This window comes from Toxotes jaculatrix, chromosome 4 (assembly GCF_017976425.1).
Source record: "Toxotes jaculatrix isolate fToxJac2 chromosome 4, fToxJac2.pri, whole genome shotgun sequence".
Lineage (NCBI taxonomy): Eukaryota > Metazoa > Chordata > Actinopteri > Toxotidae > Toxotes > Toxotes jaculatrix.
In genome coordinates this window covers 6187369-6201827 of record NC_054397.1, presented here as the reverse complement: position 1 = coordinate 6201827, position 14459 = coordinate 6187369, and the positions used below count along the sequence as shown (strand labels likewise).

The 14459-nt window shown below is 38.1% G+C and overlaps 1 protein-coding gene across 1 annotated transcript; it reads left to right on the top strand.

Annotated features, from left to right (window-relative positions):
• Nucleotides 1-40: 40 nt before the first annotated feature.
• mnd1 (meiotic nuclear divisions 1 homolog (S. cerevisiae)) lies at nucleotides 41-13862 on the top strand. Its single transcript, XM_041035281.1, has 8 exons — nucleotides 41-177; nucleotides 976-1041; nucleotides 1646-1703; nucleotides 3862-4010; nucleotides 5504-5578; nucleotides 5719-5833; nucleotides 11300-11344; nucleotides 13027-13862. Exons 1-8 carry the CDS (start codon nucleotides 175-177, stop codon nucleotides 13131-13133), a joined length of 618 nt encoding a protein of 205 aa, XP_040891215.1. The 5' UTR covers nucleotides 41-174; the 3' UTR covers nucleotides 13134-13862.
• Nucleotides 13863-14459: the final 597 nt, after the last annotated feature.

Sequence of the window (14459 nt, the reverse complement as noted above, 5' to 3'; positions counted from 1 at the left end):
GAGGACCGAGAAGGCGGCGTTACGTCATAAATTTCCGCGGGAAAATTCAGAACCGCCTATCTGCTGTTTATGTTGTTTGGATTACAGCCATACAAGGAATAGCGATACTTTACATCTCAAATTACGCAAGTCTTTAATCTCTGTGGATGTTGCTGGTACAGCCAACATAACAAAATGGTAAGTAGATGTTCGCCTTTACTTGTAGTTTGTGTGTTGCAGCAGAGAGGATCGACGGTTATGTTCATGCTAGCATGTTCGCTTACGCCCAACTAGCATTAGCTAGCATGAACAGTTAACGTCTAACTGTTCATGCTAGCTAAACAGTTAGCGTCTAACAGACGATAGCGTAAGTAACGCTACTGTGCTAAGATGCAGAATTTGTTTACGTTATATATTTCGTGAAATGGTATCAACTTGTGTGCTACTGAACGACGGTTCAAGACGGTCGTATTCACTATCAGTACTGTAAAATTACCCGACTGATTCAGTGCTCATTACATTCCTTAACGGAGGGCCAGTGGAGTTACAAACACTGTGCAGAGGGGATGGGTTTCTCGGGGAGCTATCGGGGGGGAAAGTGGTCGATGTCAGACCGAAATGAATCAACAAAAACACGATTTACACCGATAAAATGCGGACAATTTCAATTAACCGGCAATCCATGTCAAATCCAAGATGGCGTGTTGTTAATTTTCTTCCTCGCCGGCTATTGCGTTGCCCGGTACTGTCACTGGTGGCTGGAAGCTATATTACAATAACACTGATGCAGAAGCTCAGATGTACAGTATATGTAGCATGGATCACTGGTGCTGACCTCCATTACAAATTCATATTTCAAAGTGCTGTAAATTGTATTGTTGCATGCTCAATGATAAGAGTTCATCAGACAGAATTAAATCCTTCATACATAGTTATAGTGTCTGTGATATTCAATTACTTTGTGATTTAATGATCATGTTAAACTTTCTGTTACAGTCAAAGAAGAAAGGACTGAGTTTGGAGGAGAAGAGAACTCGCATGATGGAGATTTTCTTTGAATCGGTGAGTTTTCCCATTGCCACACCATGAAACACACACACACAGTCTAAAGTAGGAGCCATATCAATACAATATGAGGCGTTTCAACCTTCATCTATCTTTACATTGTGATTGCGTGGATTTAAAAGCTGATCATTTCTTTATCGTGCTTTGCAGCACTAACATGCAAACTGAATAGACTGGTAAAGACTAAATGCGCGAGTGACACTGGGGGTTTGGTGTACTGATTTTAAAAACTTGCAGTAGACACGAGGGATGTTCTTAGAAGACATGCATCACTATGGTTTTCTTTTTCTTCATCCATATGGTGTGAATGCACACATACTTTTCATAACTAAGTCAGGCAAATAAAAGTACAGAAAAGATTTCTAGGTCACCTAAATAAACCACCAGTAAAAATGCCTGAACAGGCAACGCCGGAACTATATATTTTACAACAACGATGAATGTAAATCCATAAATATGTCAGTTGTATTAATTTCCAAGCAAAGCAGCTGAAGGCATAGAAATTGATACAGACTTAGGTAATTGCTAAATGGTTCCCATTTCTATGATACTGTAATACAAATTATTTTTCCTTGAACCCATTTTCTCACCCTCTTTCTAGAAAGATGTGTTTCAGCTGAAAGACATTGAGAAGATTGCCCCTAAGGCAAAGGGCATAGGTGAGTAATGATCAACAGTTTTATTAGAACTGCCTCATTAACCCTGAATTTTAAATGGTCTGTCCACATGTGCCAACCTAGTGAAGTGTCCAGGTTTGCTGCCAAACTGTGTACAGTCTTATTTTGTGCATTTCCCCTGTTGAACAGTAGATGGTTAAGAAATTTCTTAAGGGAAACCGAGTGTTTGCAGGTCATGAAAACTCTTAAAACACATAGATTTCAGTCTTCTCAAAAAGGCCTTTAAAGGTATTGAAAAGTCTTAAATGGTATCAAATATTTATTTTTAGCATAGTTCATGGAAATATTTTGGGACTATTCTCATATCTCATATTTTCAAAGACCATTGGGGTTTTTTGTTGTTGCTGACTTCACATTTCATGTTACCGGTGACCTGTTTCTAAAGCATACCATGATTTTTAGACTTTTTTCATACAGTTCTTCTACTGCTCAGTCACTCTGTGGACATTTGACAGACAATCAACAGTGAACACTTCTCTCAGGTTTATTTTTGTTATCTATTTGTTGTTGCATTACACCACAGTCACTGAGGACAAATTACATTTTCCTGATAGTGAGGGTTTGCAGAGTTACAGCAGCTTATGTTAAAGCTGACTTGTAGGTGAAAATGTATGCTTTGTGTTGCCTTACAAAATGTAAGAAATGTTTGAAATGTAAAAGACTTATCAGAACACTGTAAACTTTGTTGTATTCACATTGCTACCTATAGTAGATTTGTGAGGAAAATATGGAAATCTTTTAATATAAACTGTTAAAGGTAAAATTTCAGCTTTTGTCTGGGGGCCCCAAAAGTTTTTGTTGGAGGCCCAGATTTGGCCCACAGACCAATATTTGCTTACCACTGCCATACTGTGGTACTGCCATACAGCATTTGTTGACAACCATTGCGCCCGCATGCATTCTTAAAAATATTGTGCTGACATGCTTGCAGAATTACCATAGCAACCAGGACTAGCTGTTGAAATCTCAGCTGTATTCAGTCTGTATAAGCAGAGCCAGACCTATGAATAGCAGCATCTCATAGTGCAGAGTTCTGCTGAAAGCTTTTGGTTTTTAGATAAAACACATTACCTCAATGTCAGCATGGAGTCTTATATCATGAGTATCAAGGGAAAATGTGTAAAAACACAAGCTTTTAAAGTGCTCAGTCCTGCAGAGGAACAGAACCTTGTTGTATGTCTGGGTGAACCAAGGAGGGATTTTGTTTTAAAGTGGACAAAACATTAAACTGGTGAAATTGGATCTTGTTGCTGTGATTAAAAGCACATGTTTCTGACCCCTGTACTTGGGCATAATGTAGTTACTGAGTGATGGGGGAAGGGACCAATAAGAGATTTACATTGTGGGCACCTTTCTGTGTAGAAAGGGAGAAAATGTGAGAAAGGGAGCCAAGGGAATGATCTCAGCTAAAACGAGAAAAAGATAATTACACACTAGTAACCATTATAAGGCGGAATAGTACTGGAGGGGGCAAAAAGTTATTTGAATCACATGCACAAATAAGAAATGAAGGACTGGAAAAGACAGTTCTAGAGTCAGTCAGATACAGAGTTTGGTCAGTCCATCCAGAATGTTTTTCATTTTCGATCCTCGTTTTTATTTTTGCTGCTGTTCAGAAATCCTCTCAGGACTCAGCACAGCTCAGCCCCTTAACGCAGCAGATCAGCTCTTTCAGTTTCACAGTGGAGCAGCTAAACGTGTGGGAGTATCACATCTCACCACTGACACTGTTCAAGATGTAACTATGCTCTGTTCCATCCTCTCATGCAGTGTTCTCTCAGATAAGTATAAAACAGCCAGATAGGCTGCAGATGTGTGGGTTTAGTTTTCTGAACATATGAGTGGTAAACCTTGCCAGAAGTACCTAAAAATGAGACCTGATGCTGACGAGTATTGTTCAAATCTTTAGGTTTAATAATGCATTCTTCTAACATCAGGTGCAGTTTGTATCGCCAGATAGACTCAAAGTCTTCTCAGCTTGTGCTGGCCATACCTTCACCATAAATGAGTCATTCTCAAATCTAATCAGTAATCCACAAATCACATCAACTCTGCTGTCACGCAATGTAAAGATGGAAAATAAAGGACAGTGGACATTTAATGCGGAAGGTGTTCTTTCCCCTCTCCCTGCTGCTTTAAGCTCCTATGACTGTGAAGGAAGTGCTGCAGAGCCTGGTAGATGACAACATGGTGGACTGTGAAAGAGTGGGTACATCCAACTACTACTGGGCCTTCCCCAGCAAGGCCTTACACGCTCGAAAGCATAAACTGGAGGAACTGCAGAAACAGGTGAGGCCTCACAACACAGTGTTTATAGCAAAGAGATCGTACATAGATCTCCAGAGATGTGTCTTTGTGTCGAGGTGTGGTGAATGCAGACGGTACGAGTTTTACACCAGCTTGCTGTGTTGTGTAAGGTACATCAGTACACAGACAGGCTGCGAGGCAAGAAAACAAAAAGGGGAAACAAATATTGTAAAAGTATATAATAATAATAATAACTATAATAAATGTGGAAATTATGTGATGTACACATTCACACTCTATGCACTAACACCATCATATGATCTGTTTGTATAAAATGCACACTTTAGTATACAATATATTATTATTATACACTATATAAATGATATAATGCAATATAAATTTGAGCCGTGTTACATATGTTAGCAAAGCTCAGAAAACACTTCTGGTAATTAATGTGAAGAGAAAAATGGGAACAAGACTCAAATGAGCAGCTGATTATGGGAAAGTTTCTTTGTGTTTAAAAAAAAAAAAAAAAGCAGGGGTTAAATTCTAGACAGATTTTTTTTCGTTTTTTTTTAGTTGTTTTTAATCAGATTTTTCAAAATTTTTTTACATTTAAAATAAAACATTAAAAATCATGTTACATTTGGTGGCTTTTGTGGGAGCTTTGTCATCACGTAAAGTAGCACAGCTCGCCTTTGAATTTGCCGTCATCTGTTATGACCCATTTCCCTCTCCTGATGCATGGCAGACAGATGGTGTGAGGGTGGTGACTCCACAGAGAATGCCGGCCACCAGATATGTAGGACAGAAATTAAATGTTATGAAGCTGCAATCTGTCTATAAACATTTGGTTGTACCACAAGCATAACTTCATGTAGCCTTTACTGAGATATCACAGTTTTTGGTCATTAGAATAACTGTATACTGTTAAATTCTATCTGTTAAAGACAGCGATGTAGATTTGTGTGCTTGGTGTTATGACAAAAACAAAAAGAAAAATTAAGGTTTGGTCAGGGTATAATTTACATAGAGATTACAACATAGCTCCTTCCATTTCTGCCAGATTAATTAAAAAGTGTGCTTTAACACCACTGTAATTGGGGATCAATGCCAATGAATCATTCGTTTCTAAAGCTCTGCTCCGCAGTCATGTTCCACTAAGATTTCAAGGTTGTATTCACTGCAGTCACAACTTAAAGGTGGTGATTACTGAGACCTGGCAGTACTTTCCAGTGCACTAATATAGGTGGTGATTTCAAGTAACGATATCATGAAAAGTTGTATTGAATTTAGTATTGGTTCTATGGCAGCGTACAGTAAAATTGCATGAATTCATTCAGTAAATATAAAGATGTCCTACGATCTACCTTGTTCTATTGGCCCGTCTGCCTTATAATTTGACTATTGAACTGCTGTGTATGTGGAAAATAAAATGTGTCATTGCCCTACTTTGAAGTTGTTAAAAACATATTTTACTTTGGAAGCACTTTGATGTCAGTTTTTACCTAATGAAACATTGTTTTACTTTAAAGATTTCTGAGGCGAAACAGCGGAAAGTGTCTGTAGAGAAATCGGTCGAAAAGGCGAAAGTAGGACGTCAAGATACAGTAAGAACATACTCCCACACCTTAAACGGAAAGATTTATCTATTTTTACCATAAAGTGAATAAAATAAAACGAATGACATGTTAATTAGACTTAACATAAAATAAGTCTCTCTAAATGATCTGTGTCTGTGTGCGCACAGGAGGAGAGAAGCTCCATGCTGAAGGAGCTGCAGGCTCTGAGAGAGGAGAGAACTCAGCTGCAGGCTGAGTTGGAGAAGTACAGAGAATGTGACCCAGAAGTCGTTGAGGAGATGAGTGAGTGCAGACACGACCTAACTCGTTTTTCCAAAAAGTCTCTTTTAAGCTTTAGCATCAATCAAAGTCACCTGCAGTCACTGACCAGACGCCTGTAAAACGCAGCACAAACCAGAACAGTTATGTAGAAATAAAACCTCTCTGTGAAACGTCAAAGGTCCAAAAATGCTTTAGCCCCTTATATTGTATTATATCTATTTTAGGACAAGCTTTAGTACAGTGATATATTTTGCAGGGCTGCTGTACTGTTTGCATGACATTATAAAGAGGTTCACTTTTTGTTTTGGGTCATTGAGTCTATGTAGCATGTCATGTCATGCATTTCTGTTTATACAGTGCTCCAGTAACAAAGCAGGTTTGAGAGAAGTGCTGTACAAGTACTTATTTGGTGATTTTCTGATTGGTCTTGCATAACATGGTTCAATCATGGATCACATGTGTGTTTGTGTGTGTGTGTGTGTGTGTGTTTGTGTGAGGTTATTAGAAGCCTGGTGATAATTCCTCAAATCATCTGACAACAAGCTTTTACTTGGTTTATTTAAGTGGCTCACTGAGCAGATGGTGCTGTTTTGCAACTGGTGAGTATCGCTTCTTAAAATGAGGGACTGAGTTGGGCAACATCCCAAAAAACAAGTTTTTGAGGAGTTTCCATCTGACTGTAACTACCATCCACCAGAAAAGAAATGTAGTTTTCAGTGTAGCCTCCCATAATTTGGCAAATATTGCTGTGATAAAATAAGACCTTTGTACATTTGGCAGACATTAACATTCTTCACCCTTTTTAGGCTGTTCAGAAGAACGTCATTCAATCATTCAACACAGAGATAGGTACATTCATTGAAAAGATACCCTGTAAAACTACCAATAACCAAAGCTGCAGTGAACTTGGCCCACAATCAAAAGCACCTACTCATGCTGCTAAAAATAACATAGGCAGGATGTGGCAAAACATATTTTACACCTGCAAATTCTCTCCGCACACATTTCACTGAACACTGTCTTGGATGTTCAGGTGGCTCTGAATAAGGTGCGAATGCATCCAAATGCACTGAAGAAATACCTGGTTCCAATTGCTTAAAGCTACCATAATATGCAAGTACTGGAAATCGAACTACCACTAACCTCGCGAGTCAAAGGCAAACAACTCTGCTCACCCCACCCCTCCCTCTCCTTGCGCAGCTTTGCTCCACCCAGCCCTTTACCTACATCCTCATCAAGCAGCTTAGGCAGACCTCTTCCACCAGCCTATAGTAGCTTGAAGCCTCTGTGTGAGACACCCATGAGCTCCCGCCCCTGATTTTGGCCTTCTGATTGGTTAGAAAGGTGAGGCTTGTCCAAAAACTTTAGATGGGAAGATGACTGCACTGCTGCCGGGCTGTTCAATGAGTCTGGGTCACCGAAGCCTTTTACTGAACCTCTCCACATTAACACGTGGTTTGAAGCATATTTCAACCAAAAAAAATGTACATATTGTAGCTTTGAGTTAAGTTAAACTCTGCCCATGGACACGTGACCACATTCTTATGGAATAATGAACACAAATACTTCCTAACTGTCTAGTCAGTAGCGTGTATAATGTGTGTGAAGCACAACAGTCCTCTCGAATACAATTGTATGCATTTAATCTTCTCACGTGAGACAACTCAGGGACAGATTTTGATGTGTATGTGTGAGCCACAGCAGACCTTTTCTCCAACTTTACTGCTGAGAAGTCGCAGTTAATATCAAATGTCAGCGAGGAAGTGGTCACTCGACATTAAGGTGCGTTCTTATGTCTGTTTTAAACCGTCAGCTTAAACCTCAAAGTGCTTACACACTGACGAGACAACAAGTACCAATAGTGTGAACCTTTCTGCTGAAACTGGCTCATCTTTTGTGTGTTCTGGTCCTAACCCTCGCATGTCGGTTTTAATTGCAGTCTAACAGAACCTTGTAACATCTGACCTCTCAGCTCAGAGAGATGCGGTTAAAAGCTTTTAAAACATTAAGGCCACTGGGAATAACTTATTTACTGGCTGTTAAACACTTTTTTTTGTGGTATGGTCACACAATGTACGAAGCGATTAGTGATGTTACAAAGTATTACTGTAGTGCTTTGTGTTCGTGTTACAGCTGACCTGTGGCAAAAGGGAGTGTGATACTTTATGTACACATGTGACATGTGTGGTGTTATAAAAATATCTGGTCTGTTTACCTGCACCTCCCAGTTTTACACCAGGAATGCAGTCTGCACACAGTTCTGCTGGTTTTTTCCACTCCATCATGACAATATTGTCTTGTCTACTGAAAGTGTCTCAGGCATGCAGGCAGATAATCCCTGACTAATGTACATGTAGTTCAAATGAAAAATGTTGATGTTTTGAGAGAATTCCTATCATTAAGCTAAATTATAATTATTTTAACTAAATTAAAGCAGAAACACCCAATTTATCTATTAGTTGATTGTTACAGAACATTAATCTGTAACAATTCTGAACATCAATCAATTTATGTCTCTTATAAAGTAAAAATGTAAAGTATTCTTGCATCTCAAATGCTGTTGAGTTTGTTTTTGTTTTGTTTTTAAGAGTTCTTTAATAGTATACAAACAGAATGTCACTGGGTTTCATAATGTTGGCCAGACAAACATTCAAATATGTCAATGTGTGGTTTGAAAAATTGTGATTGACACATTTCACTATTGTGTATATAAATGATCAAGGTCAAATTTCTCCTTCATGTCAGGAACCACATGGGTCACTCTTTTCAAAGTTAGATTTAAGTGTGAATTGACTGTGAATTTACTCAGCAGAGTTGAAGTACCCCAGAAAACAGGGAAAGGCAGTGTGAATGCAATAGAGATACTATAGCTTGACAGTGAACAATGGCAAAACAAGTCAGAATTTAAAATTCCCCCTGTAACATTTTATTATGTGTCCCAGAGAAATAACCTCATGACCAAAGTTAGTCCCTGTGGGGAAACTTGGTCCTTCTCACTGAAACCTGAGGCTTACGGCAAATCGTTCAATCCATGGATTGAAGGGTTCTGTAATGTAATGCTGATCACAAATACACACTGTGTATCCAAATTAGATAGCTGAACCAAGTAGTTAGACAAAGGAGGAATTTCACATCGCTGTCTCCACTTGCCTGTAAGAGCTTCTTTTTGAATTACACCTCATGCACACAGCTTTGTTAGAGATAACCATCTCCCTTCAGTGAAACTTGAATTGTATCCTGAGAGCTTTGTGCAGCTTTGCATAGTGTGTATGACATTATGTTATGTCTACTGCTGAAGGGGTAAGACTGGACTTGCAGAATGGGCTCAGACCTGTTCGTGCTTATGTTCATGCAGATGTGAAACTCATTGGTTCAGAGAGCATTTTGTTACACATACATTTTAACCCTTTCCCCTTTTATTTTATGGATTTTCAGGAAAGGGACCCAGAGAGAATAACCAAAACTACTCAACCATAATTTTGCTTTCTAACAGCTGCGGCTCCAGTCAATACTAAAGGCTCTTTATAAAATCAAAAGTAGGCTAGCCCTAGCATAATTTACTTCCTTAACTTTACCTCTGTTCACATGAAACTAGACCCACAGTCTTATTTATTGTGTACTAGTTATTGTGTGCTAGACGTAATCTGCCCTGAGTGTGTTTCACAGTGGTTGCCGTTACCACTATGCTGTTGTGGCAACAGGCAGGACTAAAAACCAGCAAACGTTTTTGGCAAATCCAACTGAAACCAAAATTTAAACACATTTGTAGATTGGGCTCAGGCTGTAAATGTTGCTTTTCTCATTAGATCACACCCTAAGTACAATTAAAAGCCCATGTACCCCCCAGTTCTCTGCTGGTATGTTCCAGTGACAGGGTGGAGAGACGACGTTTTGATTTAATTGGATTTGTCAGGTCAAAATGTTTGACATTTGTTGCCACACCCATAGATACCCGTAAGCTGCTTTGGTATCAGGTGAGCTTAAACCACCCGACGTGGGCAGGGCAAAAGACACCTCAAACAAATCAGAGCTCTGTGCATGGCAATTATGACACTATGTGAGTCCACAAACCAGAGTTTAAAAGTTTGACATGTATTCAGACATTAACAACCACATTGAAGGAAAACCATAAAGTACACAGATGTTAATCCTAAATGTTTTTTGGAATTATTCACAACTTTTGAAAAAGTTGTTTGTGATTATCTTTTCTGTTTGTAAAACATGGATTGTTGTGAAATATACTGAACTTGTGCACAAGATTTATTATTGATTTATAATTTACTTTTATGTGATATCATTTCATTCAGTAGTTTTTTTTTTTTTTTTTTTTTTTTTTTTAACGTGGTCATGATCAAAAGATAAAAATTTGTTATCTACGGCAGTAGCTCTGACTCATTCACAGTTTATTCTCCCTGTTAATCAGTGAACCTTTTCCTGCCTAATAAAATTAATAAAAATAAATTGAGCGGGTAAGCAGATCAAAAGTCAAAGCTTAGTGTGTTATCACAGCTAGATCTGTTTGGTGGTGGTTGAGACATCTGCCCATGTACCCGTAAGTTGTGATTCTCTTGCCATCCAACTTCTCAGCCGTAATGTAAAATAAAAACGACTCCAGCTCCATAAGTCAGAAGTTATTCAGTTTAGTCCCCTCACATTAATTAAGCTTTTGTGTTATGGCATCGTTATAACTGTAGAGATGGTGTGGAAACGTTTTCCCTGTAGGCTCATGCAACAAATACCTATCAATTGTGACAACTATACCAAATATTTTCGCAGGACATTCAGCAGCTGTAGCTCAGTTCCACTAGAGCAGCTGCCAAATCAGTGTCTGTGGATAATTATCATGGAATCAATAAAAGATTATTTTTAAAGGCTGGTAAAAGGTAAAGAGATTATCCCACATGCATAGACGCTTGATGTTGTTACCTGCTGTTGTTTAGGATTCAGTTTTATACCTCACCAATCAGATAAGTCAGAAATAGAGATGTAGTCAGTTAGAATACATTGTTCAGCTCCATTTGCAGGGGAAGTGGAAGCTAAACTGTCTAATTTATTAGTATACTGCTTTTTCATGCAGTATGGCAGTTGCTATCCAAACCATCACTTCGCTGACCAAACTTTCAACCAAAAAACACACTATTTGCTGTAGACCTTCATTTATGTTTGTGTAGCAAGTATGTTTTCTGTCTGGTGTTCAGTGTTTTGTGACAGTTTTGTTTTACTTAATGCATTTAAAGTACATTTGATGCAGAAAACATTTTCTGCTCGGAGGACCATTAACTGAGCTTTCCCATTAAGCAACTATTTGTTTGATCTATTTTACATGCACACAGTATTGTGAGTCTTATGATTATGCCTTGGTTTGTGCAATGACGCAAAACTGACTGAAGGGAATGATAAGTTACATTTACCTGATACTAGTGAAAGAATCTCACATTGCAGACATAATGTATAATGCTTGTATTGATTGTAAATTGTGTTTTGCAGGAAAGTCAAATGTTGTAGCAAAAGAAGCTGTTTCCAGGTGGACAGGTGAGTCATCTTATCTTTTAAATACATGCACATGTAATTGCTGATTAATCAATTAAATAATTTCCAACTATTTTTGCTTATCAAATAATAGTAATTTTTCAGTTTCATGGTGCCAACTTCTCAAAGAAGGATTTGCTTGCTTCCCTTGTCTTACGTTGTAGTGAGCTGAATATTTTGGGTTTTGGGCTGTAGTACTGACAAAAGAAGACATCTGATAACATCATATTGTGCAATTAATAATTTTATCTATAAACTAAGTAAATAGTAAAACATACCCATTATAATTTCAAGCAACCCAATGTAATGTTTTCAGATTGTTTGTTTTATTCAACCAGCAGTCCAAAACCTAAAGACATGAAGTTTACTATTATATATTACAAAAAAAACTATCAAATCTTCACATTTGAGAACTTGGAACCAGTGAAAAATTAGTGTATTTGCTTGAAAAAATAACTAAAACAACAACATCAGTTATCAAAACAGTTGACTGTACTCTCAAATTTTCTGTTGAGAGTACAATTATTGTGGAAAGTTGCCTCATAGTATTCTGTATGAAAACAGCTTAAGACTGACTGTGACATGGTTTATTCCAAATTCAAAAAGTGCAAGTTATTAGGGCACTGTCATGTCACCTCCCTGTAGCCAGCACTTAGGCTCTCTGCGTGCATTAGTTGGCCTGACTGGTAACCTAGGAGACAGGTGACCTTTGAGGATCATGGTAACCAGCCAGGTTGTGTTGTGGTTGTGGGGTTTTGGCTCTTCAGGTCAACGTTCCCTGTAACTTGTCAACAAAGTCACACAAGTTTTAGTCGGCACATTTTCTATTTAGTCCCATAGAATTATACTTATTTTAAGAAGCTATGAGTCATCTATGAGCCTCTTACATGACTTTTTTTTTTAAACTGGAAGCTGTAATGTTCAGCTGTTCAGTTGCAACTACCAGTATTACTTTGGCTGTTCTTTCAGTAGATTTCCAGTACATTTCTTTTTGCACTGTGAAGATATTGTGTTCATCAGTTGCATGAATGCCCAAAATCAACACAACAGTCACTTACATTTTCCTTAGACACCAAAAAAAATACATGCACTGCTGTTGTTGCTATGTAGCTGGTGTTATTTCAGTACACCAGTTAGTACGCTTTTCTTATCACAACAGACGCCTGCAGGCAAGTAACAATGCTGCTTAATGTGTTTGTGTGAATTCGTGTGAATTGCCTGTGGCTGCAACTTGCTTCGTGAAAGCTTAAGACATTCCCTTAAAAAAAAAAAAAAAAAAAATGCTGTGTAGTTTTAACCTGTGGCCTTGTCACACTGAGACACACCCACTCAAAGACACACACTCAAGAACAGGCCCTGACACAGTTGATCACTTGCACTTTAACTGCATATTGTCATATCAAAGTTGCAGTACAGTGATAATGTAAAACTTTGAAAATAGTCATTACTAATAGCATGAATCAGAATTTATTGACTTAAGCTTTTGATAAGACAGGCATTAATCCACAGGAAGGCATTTGATTTACTCTTTAGATGGGTGACTTTTCTTCCACCACATAAATAAAATCACAATTGCATCTCAGTTAGGCACATGTCTAGATGCCTGCTAAAAATTCCATCACATGCACAAATCTGACAGAAAAATATAGTAAATCGAGTAAAGATTTTGATTTTTCTATTTTCAGATAATGTTTTTGCCATCAAGTCATGGACAAAGAAGAAGTTTGCATTTGATGACAGTCGCATTAATAAAGCCTTTGGGATCCCTGATGACTTTGACTACATGGACTAATTGCCCGTCGTTCTACCATAGTTCATGGACAGAATGGGAGTTTAAGCTTCAGTTTGAAGCCTCCATACCTGTTCTCTGCATTTTTTTGTTTCATTAGAACGAAACCAAATGCACCAGGATTCGTATCTAAGGCCGGAGGTGGGCTTTGAACAATGACTGATATCAGTGATTTTTGCTGCAACAGATGGACTTTATCAGCAGATGTGTTGCTTTGGTGCAACCAGAGAAGAGACTGAACTGGCCATTAGTGGCTGCAAGGGGTGAGGGGGTTCTGTGGTAAACACAACGTAGCAGCCAGACTTTTAGGACACCTGTTTGCATGAAAACTGAGAACTCCAAGTTGATGATGGAAAGAAATCAACTCTTAACACATCTGTCTTGTCAGTGGTCTAATTTATATGGTTTAAACAGATGGTTTGGAACCAAATGTTTGTGCACTTTTTCCTCTACATTGTCCCTGTATTTTTCTGAGGGGGGAAAATGAAAAACTCAGTGTAAGCAATAGCTCTTTCTATTCATTTATAAAAAAAAATTGGGACTGTCAGGAGAATTAAATTACAATGGATATGTTTGTTTACACATGCTGTAAATATTTAAAGTACATTTACTTTTTTGCAGAACCTCTTTTTCTTGTGTTGCAAATAAAATGTCCCTCTGAGTTCAGTAAGCCATTTTCTGCAGTTGCATTCATTCCAAAACTTAGTGTGCAGTGTGCAAATGCATTTACACCACTTTTTTAAAATTCTTCAGAAATTGCCACTGGAGTTTTACAAAATCTGTCACAAAAGTACAGCATTTTTTTCAGAGCTGTACACTCACTTTCTGTATGAGCAGGAAGGGAACAGTGCTGTCATAACATATCCAGAATGACTATACCCCAGCTTTTTTTCCTCCTTTTTTTCTGTCAAACCAGATGCAAAACGGGTAGTTGTGTGTTCTGTGTTTACTCAGTGACCTACTTGTCATGGCCAGTGCGTCTGGATTCGTTGATTTAAATTTCAAATGTGCTCATCTTGTCTTACTCATTAGTTTAGTTTTCTTTCCAGTAGATAAAAGATATGAAACCTTGTTCACGTGTCTTAATACAAATTAGTACTATCTATAAGCCATTAAAAGAGCACATATTGGTATTAAGAGACTAATGGTATGTAAATGATATATATCCCCACAAACACACTGTAGGCTATTGATTGTCTGTAGCCTACTGTCAGTTTCCTATGTACAGTGCTTCCTAATGCATACGTTCACTTATTTATACCCATAAGGATAATCTGCTATTAAACACTGTGCAGATGCAAAAGTCAGTGTTCTTACAAGTTGTATATT

Coding starts and splice junctions, on each gene's coding strand:
- mnd1 (XM_041035281.1), top strand. Junction 4,011..5,503: donor TGGAGGAACTGCAGAAACAG/GTGAGGCCTCAC, acceptor TTTACTTTAAAG/ATTTCTGAGGCGAAACAGCG. Junction 5,834..11,299: donor AGAAGTCGTTGAGGAGATGA/GTGAGTGCAGAC, acceptor TGTGTTTTGCAG/GAAAGTCAAATGTTGTAGCA.